General features: G+C 43.0%; 1 protein-coding gene across 1 annotated transcript in view; it reads right to left on the minus strand.

The window, feature by feature from the left end:
• LOC124777644 (glutaredoxin-like) overlaps nt 1-14,445 on the minus strand; it is a 73,942-nt gene that overhangs the window by 37,660 nt on the left and 21,837 nt on the right. Inside the window, 1 exon segment of the mRNA XM_047253121.1 lies at nt 5,944-6,098. Within this exon segment, the coding sequence (XP_047109077.1) occupies nt 5,944-6,078 (135 nt within the window). The 5' untranslated portion in view covers nt 6,079-6,098.

Consider the following 14,445-nt stretch of genomic DNA (forward strand, 5'->3'; position numbering starts at 1 on the left):
TAAAACCTCACACTATAACAGGGAACTACAATGGCCATAAAATTACAAACTATCGACAGAGAAGGAAGGAATAAGGTGGAAGATGAGAGGAGGGAAAGAAAGTGACTAATGACAGGGGCATGAAGGAAGAAGCACCGGTAGACAAGATAGACACTCAAGATAAAACAGACCCCATTAGGAAAGGAGTGGGAAGGCAGAGGGCGGGGGTGAACCACCAAGCCCAGTCGAAGCCAGTTCAATCGGGGCGAAGGGGAGAGCAAGACGGCCTGCCATCCCCTCCACCGACCGATAAGGTTGAAGGTCCCACCCTTAAATAAAGCGATAAAAACCCTCATCAAGAAGAAATTGTAAAACTAGATCAGATGTTGAGGCACTGTCAGCTAACGCCAGCGGTAATGAGCCAGGAAAGCTAAAGGTCCATCGCAAGGAGGCTAAGTTGGGACAGTCCAGTAAGATTTTGAACATGGCTGAAACAGCAACTGTTGAAATTCTTCACGATAAAGGATGACAGCCAAAACAGTTGCAGGTTAAAAATTTATTAAAATTCTTGACCAAGGTTTCGGTATATATAAATATACCTTCATCAGAAGTAAAAAATCTAAAATTACATCATGCAATGGAGATTAATAAAACAACTGTGCCAAAGGCGTCGTCAATAATTAAGACATCTCCATTTGTACAACATGACTATGGGCACAGGGTCAATGCGAACAATTTAGCACCAGTACTTCTTGGGCAAAGTGTTGAGCGAAATGCTCTGGGAGAAAGTTTGGATGAGTAAGGACAACACCATGCACAGAAATGCGACACCAGTGGGAGGACGATGGCCAAACATTCGCCTGAGTTTCGTCCAGACTTGTGAAGAGGGGGTGTGCAGTCCTATGGCAACCATGTATCATTCCCATCAAATCTGTTTCTGACATTTGATTAGGTAACGGGCCTAGGTGCAGAATCATTTAAAGACCAGAAGGAGAGCAGTAGAAGCGTGCTGCCTGAAGTGTTTGAAGAGCACGGCAGTGGTCTTTTACGGCCGCAGCAATTTCCGGAGTCCACCAAGAGACCATCTTCAGATGGGGGTAACCCAAGGAAGAAGGGATCGCTGAAACAGCTGCGGAAAGAATGGCGGCAGTCAAAGTCTGTGTAGACTCATCAATACTGCTGTGTGGTAGTACAGGGGGGATGGTAGCAGAGGAGAAGGCACCCCAATCAGCTTTAGAGAAGGCCCACCTGGGAGGGTGACGGTGCGAGACACAATGAAGGAAGGTCAAAACAATCACATAAGTCATCATGGACATCCTCCTGAATGGAGGGAAGGAGGCCGGGACTGCAGAAGGAGACGTCAATGGCAGAGAAAGTGCCATGTGCCACACTAAAGTGTGTGGGAGTGCTGGTGTTTAGTAGACAGAGGTCAAGCCCTGCCAGAACAGCTTCAACTGTCCTGCCCAGGGCAGTAGTCATGTGACTACCCAAAGAGGGTTGTGGGCATTTAAGTCCCCTAGAAGTACAAAGGGAGTTGTTGAAGAAGGGCGGTTAGGGCAAGGGGTGTGGGCGGCCTGTCAGACGGGAGGTAGAGATTACAGATTGTGATTGGAGTGGCCAGATGGACCCTGACAGCAACTGCTTCCAGAGTGGTATGGAGGGGAACCCATTTACTAACAATGTCCTTGTGGACCAAAGTGCAAACACCACCAGAAGCCCTCAAGGGGCCAATTCAGTTCCAACAAAGTGTGGAACCCATGAAGGGTGGGTGAGAAAGAATTGACAAAATGGGTCTCCTGGAGAGCAATGCAAGCAGCAGAGTTGGTGGAAAGAAGGGGCTGCAACTCCGGGAGGTGGTGCAAATATTCGTTACAATTCCACTGGAGAATTCTCAAGCTGGAGTCCTAATGGGAAGCAAACGGACTGGAGCCAGTCATGCCGCAGAGTCGCCATCCATCACCGATAAGGACGGGGTAATGTCCATATAGGTGGGGTCAGACTCTTGTTGGTTCATTGGCTGGAGGAGGGGAAGGTGGCACCTCAAGGGGTACTAGAGGGGCCTCGCCCTTGTTCTTGTGTTTCTGCTGCTTCCCTTGTGAAGGAAGACTGCAGTGAGTTTGGGCACGGAATTGCACCTGGCATATTGGCCCCCACCGGCTGTGGATAGCGCAGCCGATGTGGAACTGCAGATCGCCTTTCAAGGGGGTGCCAGGAAGAGGAGTCCCAGGAGGGAGCTCCAGTACTGGCGGCTGCCAAAGAAGAGGAGCACTTCTCTGGCGGGGGAGGGGGAGCAGCACCTGAAGGGGTGGGTATGGGTATTGATGGGGAGGGCGAGGGGCAGTGGGAGAGGGAGAGGGAGGCGGAAGGTGTGGGGCGAATGGGGTGGGGCTGGGAAGAGAAGGGGGTAGGCGGGGGAATGGACGTAACTGAAGCAGAAATAGAAGTGACAGGCACGGGATGGAGACGGTCATACTTTCAACAAGCCTCAGTGTAGGTAAGTCGATGTAAGGTCTTGTACTCTTGAATCTGTCACATACACCAGGCATGCTGGCAAGCGTGGAGGATGCTGCGCATTACAATTTACACACACTAGTGGGGGGAGCACAGGCACTCTCCTCACGGAGGAGGCACCCACAGTCACCACAGAGGGGATCATTGGGGCAGTGGGTAGACATGTGGGCAAACTGTAAGGATTTAAAGCATCTCATAAGTGGTGGAATGTAAGGTATTACATCACACCGATATACCATCACCTTGACCTTCTCTGGGAGGGTATCACATTCGAAGACCAGGAAAAGGCGCCTGTATCTGTGTGATACTTTTTAGGGCTTCACTGTACATGGCGGATAAATTGAACTCCTCACCGCTCGAGGTTTTCACAGAGCTCCTCATCAGTTTGGAGAAGAAGATACCGGTGGAAACTGATGCCCTGTACAGAGTTCAAAGATTGGAGATTGGTGGTGTGTGACAGAGATTGGGATGTCACCGAGATGGTCACAAGCACACAGGGCTCCAGACTGGGCAGCAGAAGATGTCTTTATGAGCAAAGAACCGGACTGCATTTTACTCATGGATTCCACTTCGCCATACTTATCTTCAATCGTCTCCACAAAAAACAAAGACTTGGTTGTGGCAAAACTTTCGCCATCTGTCCCAACACAAACCAGGTACCAAGGGAAGGTTTCAACACCCACCGGCGAACTTGACCTTCTTCCCAGGGGGTGGCCAGGGAGGGGAAAGCCGAAGGATCAGAAGGAGGAGTGTCAAGTCTTCTATCACTCTTAGAGACGGCCACAGAATAGCCAGGATGTTGAACCTTTTGTCACTTCATGTGCAAGGCATCTGCCCTAGGACCACCCACTCTTACCAGGGCTCACCCCGTGGGCGCCACCCAGCTACAACAAGGGCCATCTGGCACAGTGGCCATTTCCAGAAATTTTGATGCCCCAAGGTGATGAGCATTGACTCCTTGGCATACACGAGGCGTTAACAACTCAGATACTAGCAGTGTGATCCCTGTGTTGTCAGGGGGCTCAGCCATGAGGGTACTTAACATCCCCGCCACGCGGACTGGCTACCATGCTGGTGACCTAGCAGGAAGGGGACCAGGGTGCAAGGGGAAAAGGAAGGGGAGCGGGAGAGGAGCCTGCACCATGGAAACTAGGTTGGGAGTTCAACCCCAAATGGCTCACACTGAACGGGAAACGTTGGAAATGGAGGTCAAACCCCAAGGGGACCAAAAACGCCAAAAAGGAGATGGAAGCAGCAGACTGAACAAGAGCACATACCAAAACAAAGCCGGGAGGATAGCCAGGTCGATATAAAGAAGTCCACCAACAGGGAAAGGAGGGGCACGGAGAAAGGAGCAAGGAGTGAGAAAGAGGAACAGGGACTGTGTGTAATGGAGTCTGGAAAAAGGAAGGAGACTGCAATAGCTCAGGGCCCTGTGTGCGCCACACACGTATCCACAAAAGGGACTTTGAGCCCCAGGGGAGGGAGAGAAGTTCAGTAATCAAGAGTAAATGACAATGTCTTTCCACTGTTAATGTGGAAAGCCTAAATCTCACTAGACTGCATACACTATTTGTGTTTATTTCAAACTCAGTCATTTCCTTTTTAAATTACTTTGAGATTAAAAGCAAACTTTTCTAGATTTTCGTGTAAACTACACTCACTTTGTTCTGCACATATTTCCATCATACTATACAGGCCTAATAATTGTTACTCATGCAATCAAATGATTAACTAGTTATCTTGTATTGGACTGGAGACTGCATTTTATTAAAATATTTCACCATTCTACCATTTTGTCAAAATTTTGCAGGTTCTCTCTATCTGTCTTGCTTGCTTGCAACAGAATAGTTAATTGCATTTCATTTTGTTCATTTCAATGATTTGAAAGTTTCGGAAACTAGCATACCCCACCCTCAATCTGGTTTCATAATTTCTGAACCAATAAGCTCACTTTATTTTTATTTCTATACTATATACATACAGTAATCAGCCAGAACATTATGATCACCAACCTACTATCAATATAAACCAGTTCAGGCAATATCAGTGTCACCTGGCAAGGAATAACTGCTAGTCAGACACATGCATGGTGCATGTAGTGCCAGCGAGTGTACTGTCTGTGTGTAGAAGAGGGAAGGTGCACAATCTGAGTTCGACAGAGGGTAGAATGTGATGGTCTGGAGACTCAGCAAGGGCATTTCGGAAACTGCAAAATTTGTTGAGTGTTTGAGGAGTGCTGTGGTGAGTGTCTTCAACATGTGGTGAAATCAAGGTGAAACTACACCCAGATGTCATGTTGTGGGGGGGGGGGGGGGGGGTGTCCCCTAATTACAGATATCAGACTTCATATGGTGGGCAGGCTGGTAGAACAGGACAGGCAGTAAACTGTAGTGGAACATACATTAGACTTTAATGCTGGGCAGAGTTCAAGTGTGTGTGGATGCACAGTGCATCAAAGAGTCCCGAAGATGGGGCTCCACAGCCAAAAGTCCATGCACATGCCAATGTTAACATCACAACATCAACAACTACAACTGAAATGGGCACATGACCATCAGCACTGGACATTGGCATAGTGGCAGAGCACTGATGAATCCTGATACCTTCTTCACAACTTAATCTGAGCTTGCAGGCATCACAAACACTCCAATACTATTCAAGACTTGGTGGCCCAAGTGTTCTGCACTCATTCTCCTTTATAGATGAGCTACCCTTTTCTGGAATCCATACAATAAACTAGAGTCTACCATTTGCCTTCCCTTCAACTTTCCATTTCATGCCACTTTGCTAAGTTATGTCTAGGTATTTATCCGATGTGACTGCATTAAGCACCACATCACTTATACTGTATTCAAACAATACGGAATTGTTTTTCCTACTCATCTACATTAACTTACATGTTGCCATACATAAAGATAGCTGCCATTTGTAACACCAAATGAAAATTGAGAACAAGACCAATCCCCTATCACACTTTGCTGGAGCACTCCCAATAATAACTTTGCACAGTCATTGTTACCCATGCCAAAGATGGACATACTGGCTATTAGGAAGGTGGCCATAAGTTTCTGGTTGATCAGTGTATAATCACAGAGTGGAAGGATTACAGGACATGTGGTCAGCTTTCTCTTACATAACTGACAAGTTCAGATTCAACACACTGAGATACAGTAGGATGTCATTTAACTCATATTTTACGTAATTTTGCTATGACCTTCAAGAGAGATAAGTTAGATGCGTACAGATTCTCTATAAATGAGGAATGTTTGTATATATAGTGCACTTCAAAGCAATACTGCAACAATTTTTTGAAATATTTTATGGCAGCCTCATATAATAAACATAAATGCACTTGAAAGTTATTATTTTAAGGTGATTTTTCAATCTTTTTTAATAAAAAAGATTTTGTGGTTATTTATTTTAAAATTGAACTGAAGAATTAATGCTTACCTCCTTCGCCATTGTGCAATATGGGCAGTATGTCTTCGAGAATATCACAACTGCATCACTAGCAATCAAATTTTTGACAAGTTCACCTACTCCAGTATCACTCATTTTGGCAGTTTTACTAGCACCTAAACCCATTTAAAATGAAGTATTAATGGCTGAAAACAGAGAAATGTGGCACTGTAAGTGAAACAATGGTGAGGTTGTGTACTGATACACTGACATACTTTATGTATTCTTTCTATAAGTCATATGGTCATATCTAGATACATTCACTGAAAAGTTCCAAAAATGTTACAGTTCTTCAAAGCAGGTGTACATGATATTAACATTTCAGACAACATGGTTTTTATCTCAAATTTGCCCACATGAAAGAAACAGATTTTAACTGTTTCTTACAAGGACTGACAGTAACTCCAGAACTATAAGGAGTAATTTAAAGTTTTTTCGCGTTTTAACGCAAGGTTTACAAGAACAATGTTGACTGATTTTTGGAAATATAAATCTATTCGCAGTGAAATGAAGTACTAATGTAGTAAAATATGTGATAAGAATATAATAGAGGGAAACATTCCACGTGGGAAAATTATATCTAAAAACAAAGACGATGTAACTTATCAAACGAAAGCGTTGGTATGTTGATAGACACACAAACAAACAAACACAAACACACACACAAAATTCAACCTTTCGCAACCCCCGGTTGCTTCATCAGGAAAGAGGAAAAGATGAAAGGATGTGGCTTTTAAGGGAGAGGGTAAGGAGTCATTCCAATCCCGGGAGCGGAAAGACACCTTAGGGGGCAAAAAAGGACAGGTATACACTCGCGCGCGTGCGCACACACACACACACACACACACACACACACATACACACACATATATCCATCCGCACATATACAGACACAAGCAGACATTTATCGTATGGATGTGTGTGTGTGTGTGTGTGTGTGTGTGTGTGTGTGTGTGTGTGTGGGGCGCGCGCGCGAGCGAGAGTGTATACCTGTCCTCTTTTCCCCCCTAAGGTAAGTCTTTCCGCTCCCGGGATTGGAATGACTCCTTACCCTCTCCCTTAAAACCCACATCCTTTCGTCTTTCCCTCTCCTTCCCTCTTTCCTGATGAAGCAACCGTGGGTTGCGAAAGCTTGAATTGTGTGTGTGTGTGTGTGTGTGTGTGTGTGTGTGTGTGTGTGTGTGTGTCTATCAACATACCAACGCTTTCGTTTGGTAAGTTACATCATCTTTGTTTTTAGATATAAAAATATGTGATAAGTTTTATAACAAATCACAGCCAAAGATATACAACACATGTTAAGGTTATTACTACTTTCAGGCAACGTTAATGAAAACGTCATCAAAGTGCACAATCTAGGAGCTATTCCGCCAACACATTCTAACTTTTAAGTGATGTGTAAAAAATCTTACAGTGGTAAATGCAAGAGGCCCCATGTACCTATGTCAGAATCCTGCCTCAGCTGTTACACCCAATCTATATTGCCAATTTTAACTTCATAAGGAACCGTTGTCCACAGTGATTGTATGTTATTGTAAGGAAGGGACTGGAATACAGCAATAAATCACAATCCCATTTTTTTTTAACCTTGGATATCCAGATTTCAGCTATAAATAGCCATCTTCACTCCTACAATACAAGGAAATTACAGAATCAAAACCAATTTACACAAAACAATACATAAAACATCACACTATCCAATAAAACTCATCCAGTTTAGTCAACATACTATTTGAGTGATTTATAATCCAACAAACTCCCAGCAGTACATCTCATCATACAACTTGGCTGGTGTACAGGCAGAAAGAAATTGACGGGATTATTTACAAGTGCAGCAGCCCCAGCCCAGTCTGCGTCATGTAGTATAAGCAACATTATCTATATTCCAAAAACTAGCTAATCCAGTTCCTTTCCAATATAGAAGTTTAAAACCCATTTTCATTACATAAAGTTAGCAAGTATATTTGCATATCACCTTTATAATACATCAAGTAATGCCTATTTGCAACACGTTTATTCCTATGTTAGTGGTGAAGTGGTCCACCAAACCTTATGCAAAAGATCGTGAATTGCTTCATACAACTTTTGACAAATTGCAATTGGTATGTAACTATTATTTATCAAGATAAAGACAAAGTTTTTTAAATTTTTATTTCGAATGTGATTTAACAGTTCTGTAGGGGACAGTTGTATTGCCCAATTAACGATCTTTGGCATAAAATTTGATGGATCATATGAATAAACACACTGTAACTCAGCATTTTTTTTTATGTACTTTAAAGGTGATACACAAATTTACTTGCTGATTTTATTTATTAAAAATTAGTTTTAAACTACTACATCGGAAAGAAACTGAGTCAGCCAGTTTTTGGAATATAAAGGGTATTAGTTATGCAACATGACACTAACTGACACTGCAGAACCTGGTGTGAACAAACTCCTTAGTTTCTTTCTGTCTGCACATCAATCAAGTCATATAGTGACATGTACTGCTGGAAGTTTGTTGGATTATAACTCACTCAAAACGTATGTTGACTCAAAATTCTTTGAGAATAACATGTTTTGCTTAATGTTTTATGTAAATTTCCTTGTATTTTAGCACTTAAGATGAAATTTGGATATGCAAGAATAATAAAAAAACTAATGGACTTGTGACTGACAGCTATGTTCTCATCTTTCCTTATGATCCATATAGCAATATAGCACAAAATTATGTTGTTCCTACTCTTTCCTTCTGCGCCTACCTACATACCCTGTTCGCCACCATACAATGCATGGTGGATGGTACCTTGTACCAATGCTAGACATTCCCTTTCTTATTCTACTTGCAAATGAAACAAGGGAAAAGTCTACGAGTCCTGATTTCTCTTAACTTGTATTCATGGTACCTACATGAAATGTATATTGGGGCAGCAGAGTCTTTCTGCATGCCTTCACCATGGGTCCAGTGAAGCTCGTGCAAGGCACTATGATGGCCAAGGAGTATCAAACACAGGTTGCAAACCATCTACACCTCTTCATGACTTATGTTTCCTGACAGCAGAGATGATGCACCACGTCACAAGGAAACGAGCGTGATGGAGGGGTATGAGGAACACAGTGGCGATTTCCAATTGGCCTTCCAACTTAATCTGAGCTTGCAAGCATTACAAACACTCCAGTACTACTCAAGACTGGGTGGCCCAAGTGTTCTGTACTCAGTCTCCTTTATCTAAGGGGTGTTCAAAAATCAACGAGCCGGAGGCATAATTACAGCAACCAGTACCTTTATGTTAGAAGTATTGACCCTGGCTGTTGAGACACTTGTCCCACTGTGACACAAGGCAGTGAATGGCTGTCTCAAACAATTCCTGGGGCTGCAATGTTAACCAGTTCTGCATGCACAGCTGGACGCCGTCGTCCGAGGTGAATCATTTGCCCCTCAGAGGCTTTTTATTGGAACAGGCTTTTTATGGGAACCAAAAATTCATTTCTTCTGATTAACTTCCTGCAGCACAGGACAACATTCAATGCCCAGTGTTACTCACAAACCTTGACCACCCTTTGCCAAGCGATCAAACCAAAACGACCGGGCAATATCACCAATGGGGTCATTCATCTACATCTACATCCATACTCCGCAAGCCACCTGTCGGTGTGCGGCGGAGGGTACCTTGAGTATCTCTATCGGTTCTCCCCTCTGTTCCAGTCTTGTATTGTTCGTGGAAAGAAGGATTGCCGGTATGCTTCTGTGTGGGCTCTAATCTCTCTGATTTTATCCTCATGGTCTCTTCGCGAGATATACGTAGGAGGGAGCAATATACTGCTTGACTCTTCGGTGAAGGTATGTTGTCGAAACTTCAACAAAAGCCCGTACCGAGCTATTGAGCGTCTCTCCTGCAGAGTCTTCCACTGGAGTTTATCTATCATCTCTGTAACGCTTTCGCGATTACTAAGTGATCCTGTAACGAAGCGCGCTGCTCTCCGTTGTATCTTCTCTATCTCTTCTATCAACCCTGTCTGGTACGCATCCCACACTGCTGAGCAGTATTCAAGCAGTGGGCGAACAAGCGTACTGTAACCTACTTCCTTTGTTTTAGGATTGCATCTCCTTAGGATTCTTCCAATGAGACTCAGTCTGGCATCTGCTTTACCGACGATCAACTTTATATGATCATTCCATTTTAAATCACTCCTAATGCGCACTCCCAGATAATTTATGGAATTAACTGCTTCCAGTTGCTGACCTGCTATATTGTAGCTAAATGATATGGGATGTTTCTTTCTATGTATTCGCAGCACATTACACTTATTTACATTGAGATTCAACTGCCATTCCCTACACCATCCGTCAATTCGCTGCAGATCCTCCTGCATTTCAGTACAATTTTCCAATGTTACAACCTCTCGATATACCACAGCATCATCCGCAAACAGCCTCAGTGAACTTCCGATGTCATCCACAAGGTCATTTATGTATATTGTGAATAGCAACGGTCCTCCGACACTCCCCAGTCGTGACACTCCTGCAGAAATTCAAATGGGAGCTTCTTGGCCACCCTCCATACAGTCCGGAGCTCTCTCCCAGTGATTACGCCAGTTTTGGGTCCCTTAAAAGGCACTGAGGGGCGAACGATTCACCTCAGATGACGACATCCAGCTGTGTACGCGGAACTGGTTAACATCGCAGCCCCGGGAATTTTATGAGACAGCCATTCACCACCTTGTGTCAGAGTGGGACAAGTGTCTCAACAGCCAGGGTCAATACTTCTAACATACAGGTCCTCGTTTCTGTAATTATGCCTCTGGCTAGTTTCTTTTTGAATGTCCCTTATAGATGAGCAACCCTTTTCTGGAATCATCCTAATAAACTAGAGTCCACCATTTTCCTTCCCTTCAACTTTCAATTTCATGTCACTTTGCTAAGTTATGTCTAGGTATTTAGCTGACTTGCATCAAGCAGCACACCACTTACACTTTATTCAAACAACACAGAATTGTTTTTCCTACTCATCTGCATTAACTTACATGTTGCCACATGTAGAGCAAGCTGCCATTTGTAACACCAAATTAAAACCGAGTCATCCCCTATTCTTCTACATTCACTAAACAATGGCACTTTCCCAAACAACTAAAGTGCCATCAGTAAATAGTCTCAGATTGCTGCTTGTCCTATCACACAGATCACTGATGTATACAGATAACAAGAGCAATCCCCTATCGCACTTCGCTGGAGCACTCCCAATAACAACTTTGCGTCTGAGGAACACTTGCCATACAAGACATCGTATTGGATTCTAATACTAAAAAATGTTACAGCTTCTCATATATCTAAGACCTATCCCATATGCTCAGACCTTTATTGACAATCTGCTGTCTGGCACTGTTTCAAATATTTTTCGAGACACCTAGGGATAAGTAATCTGCTGGTTGATCTTCATGTTTCGCAAGATTATGTGCTAGTAGAGGGCAAGCAGAGTTTAGAATGAGTGATACTTTCTAAATGTTTGCCGATTTGTTAACATTATCTCACAGATATTTATTATATTCAAACTTAAAATATGCACAATAATTCTGCATCAAACCAACATTAAGGATATTGTTCTGCAATTCTGCAGATCTTTCTTGTATAAAATAGACTTCTGTCCATTTTTCCAGTCACCTGGGACTTTAATTTGGGCAAGAAACATACAAAACAGGCAAGGCAAGCAAGGGGCCAATGCCACAGACTTCTCTCTCTAAAACTGAAGTAGGATTCCACCCAGACATAGCAACTTATTAGCTTTCAACTTTAATTTCTTTCTAACACTAGAGATATAGATTTCCTACATCCACTACAGAAGATGGTGCAGCAGTCAAATGATGGTAAATCTGTACAGTCCTCCTGCTCAAATGATTTTTTTTAATGCAAAATTTAACACACTAGCTTTTCTTCTGCCGTCTTCTTTTTAATACCAGAATGATCAATGAGTGATGGAGTGAAGATTTCAACCTGCTTAGCAATTTTACATAAGACCAGAATTTCCTAGGATTCTCAGCAAGATCTTTCACCGACATATGATGGTGAAACATATGATGGTGAAAGTAGCTGTATTCTTCATGCATTGATCTTTTTCCATCAGCTTTCACCTGTCGACATTTGTGTGTCCTTTTTTGAACTGTGAATGCATCAATCTGTTTCTTCAGCAGTTTCCGAATTTTATTAAAAAACCAGATGGGGAAGGGCTATCTTTTCCATTCTTACTCCACATATTTAGCCCTTACTTCCCCCAGAGTGTGACTGGCAGTTCACACTTTGCCCACAATTTCCATGTCCATACTGGGACTAAATTATATCCATTCACTGTCTAAGTAGGTTACTAACAACAATTTATCTGCTTTATCCAACATGGTCTCCTAGCTTTTTTCACGGATTTGTTAACTTTAGTAACCATCAAGGCTATAATGACATTTTGATCGCTAACTCCAGTCTCTACACAGACACTTTTCATAAAGTCACAACTTTTTGTAGTATGAGGTACAAAATGTTAGCATTGCATATAGGTTGTCCAACTAGTTACTCATGACATATTTCAGAGACTGTGTTTCAGAAAGTTGTCAGGTGTGCAATGACTCCATAGATGTCTCAATTTATACTTTTGTATATTATAGTTGCCTCTGACTAATATTGCATGATGAGTGTACTTCCGAACTACTCAATGTAGACTTCCTTTGAAAGATTCTACAACTGCCACTGCAGAGTCAGAAAGCTGGTAAAAAACATACAATGAACTCGAGTTCACTGAGTGTCATTACGTCCAGATAGCTTTGTAATCAGACTTAATTTTGACCTCAACACACACACACTATGTGTGTGTATTACTATGAACACTCATTCCATTCCATGACGTCTGACTCATCCTTTTAATGTAGATTCTGGGTCTCATTAAGTATTTTGGTGTTTTCTACTCCAGGTTTCATTCAGCTCTTGGTTCCGAGTACAAGTTGAGTGCAACAACTTTCCAACGTGGTGATAAACTGAGAGAACCTGTTACAAATGCTTTGGCAATTTACTGTTCAAATTTTGATATTCTGAGTGCTTTGCTTCTTTATAGCAACACAACTCTGTGAACATGAAATTACCAATATGCTGACAATATGCGGCATGAACAAGGACATCTGTATGAACCCGAGTACACAATTTCATAAAGTTATCATATAAAACTTAAAAATTTGTAAACAGGATCTGTTACAAAACTACCTGACAGATTAAAATTGTTTGCTGGATCAGAACAACCTACACTCCTCTGCAGTGTGAAACATTTGTTCTGGAAACAACACTTAAAAGTCATTCTCTGCAACCAGTAAACCCACCAAGTCTTTATGGAATCAAACTCTTATGTATAAAATTGCTTCAAATGTCTGATTACTTCACAAATCAACTGACATGTTAAAATATTTGAGGTAAAGTATGTTAGTCAGGAAACATTGAGAAAACGTTTGAAACTGAACTTGCCAAGTGCTCTCATTCTCAAATACTGGATGATTATAATCCATGTATTCCAATGTCACAACAACTGCAACGGACAAGACATATTACCAAATTGCTTTGGCACATAAAAAGTAAAATGTGGTCGACAGCCCGCACGTCATTTGCTAACATGGATGATAAATCAGACAGCAAACCCAAGCTGGAGCGTAAATTGTTAAAAAAGGGGCATTCCAGCAGGAAGTGACGGACAGTTAAAATTTGGGCGCAATGTGTAGAAAATGGTGGGGTAGCACCCCTTAGCAAATGACGATGGCTAAAATGGCAGTGCCCAATACACAGCCGAGTTAAAAGAATCTCCTCCCAGTGGGAGTGCCAAGAGAAGGTCATTGAAGGTGCTGGGAGAGGCTTAATAAGCCAAAGCTTATTCCTATGAAGGGAGGACCATTGGCAATGCCAAAGGGACACCACATTCTGACAGACTGCAACACAGAGATCATTGGAGGGAATATAGGTACTCTCAGACTGAGGTACGAGGACTGCAACCTTGGCAGCAATGTCAGCAGCCTCGTTTCCTGCAGACCGACATGACCAGGGACCCACAGAAACATGACACTGGCTCCACGAAGAGTGAGCAAGTGACAGTTTTCCTGGACCCACTTTACTGAGGGATGAGCAGTGTACAGCGCACATAGACTTCGGAGGGCAGTGAGTGAGTCTGAGCAGAGGACACAATTGGAAAGGCTGTGTTGCTGGATGTACTCCATAGCCTGGTACAAGGCAAAAAGCTTGGCTGTAAATACTGAGGAGTGTGCCGGAAGCAGATATCAAAAGACACGGGTGCCAATGACAAAGGCACACCCGACCGCACAGGCAGTCTGAGAGCCATCAGTGTAGACAAAGGTACTATCGTGAAGTTCCATGAAAAGGTCATGAAACTGGAGGCGAGAGACCGAGGCTGGAGTGGTGTCCTTAGGAAGCGAATGAAGGCCAAGGTTAACATTGGCTGCTGCACGAAGCCAAGGCAGCGAAGGGTTCACACCCAC

Source organism: Schistocerca piceifrons, chromosome 2, assembly GCF_021461385.2.
Source record: "Schistocerca piceifrons isolate TAMUIC-IGC-003096 chromosome 2, iqSchPice1.1, whole genome shotgun sequence".
NCBI lineage: Eukaryota > Metazoa > Arthropoda > Insecta > Orthoptera > Acrididae > Schistocerca > Schistocerca piceifrons.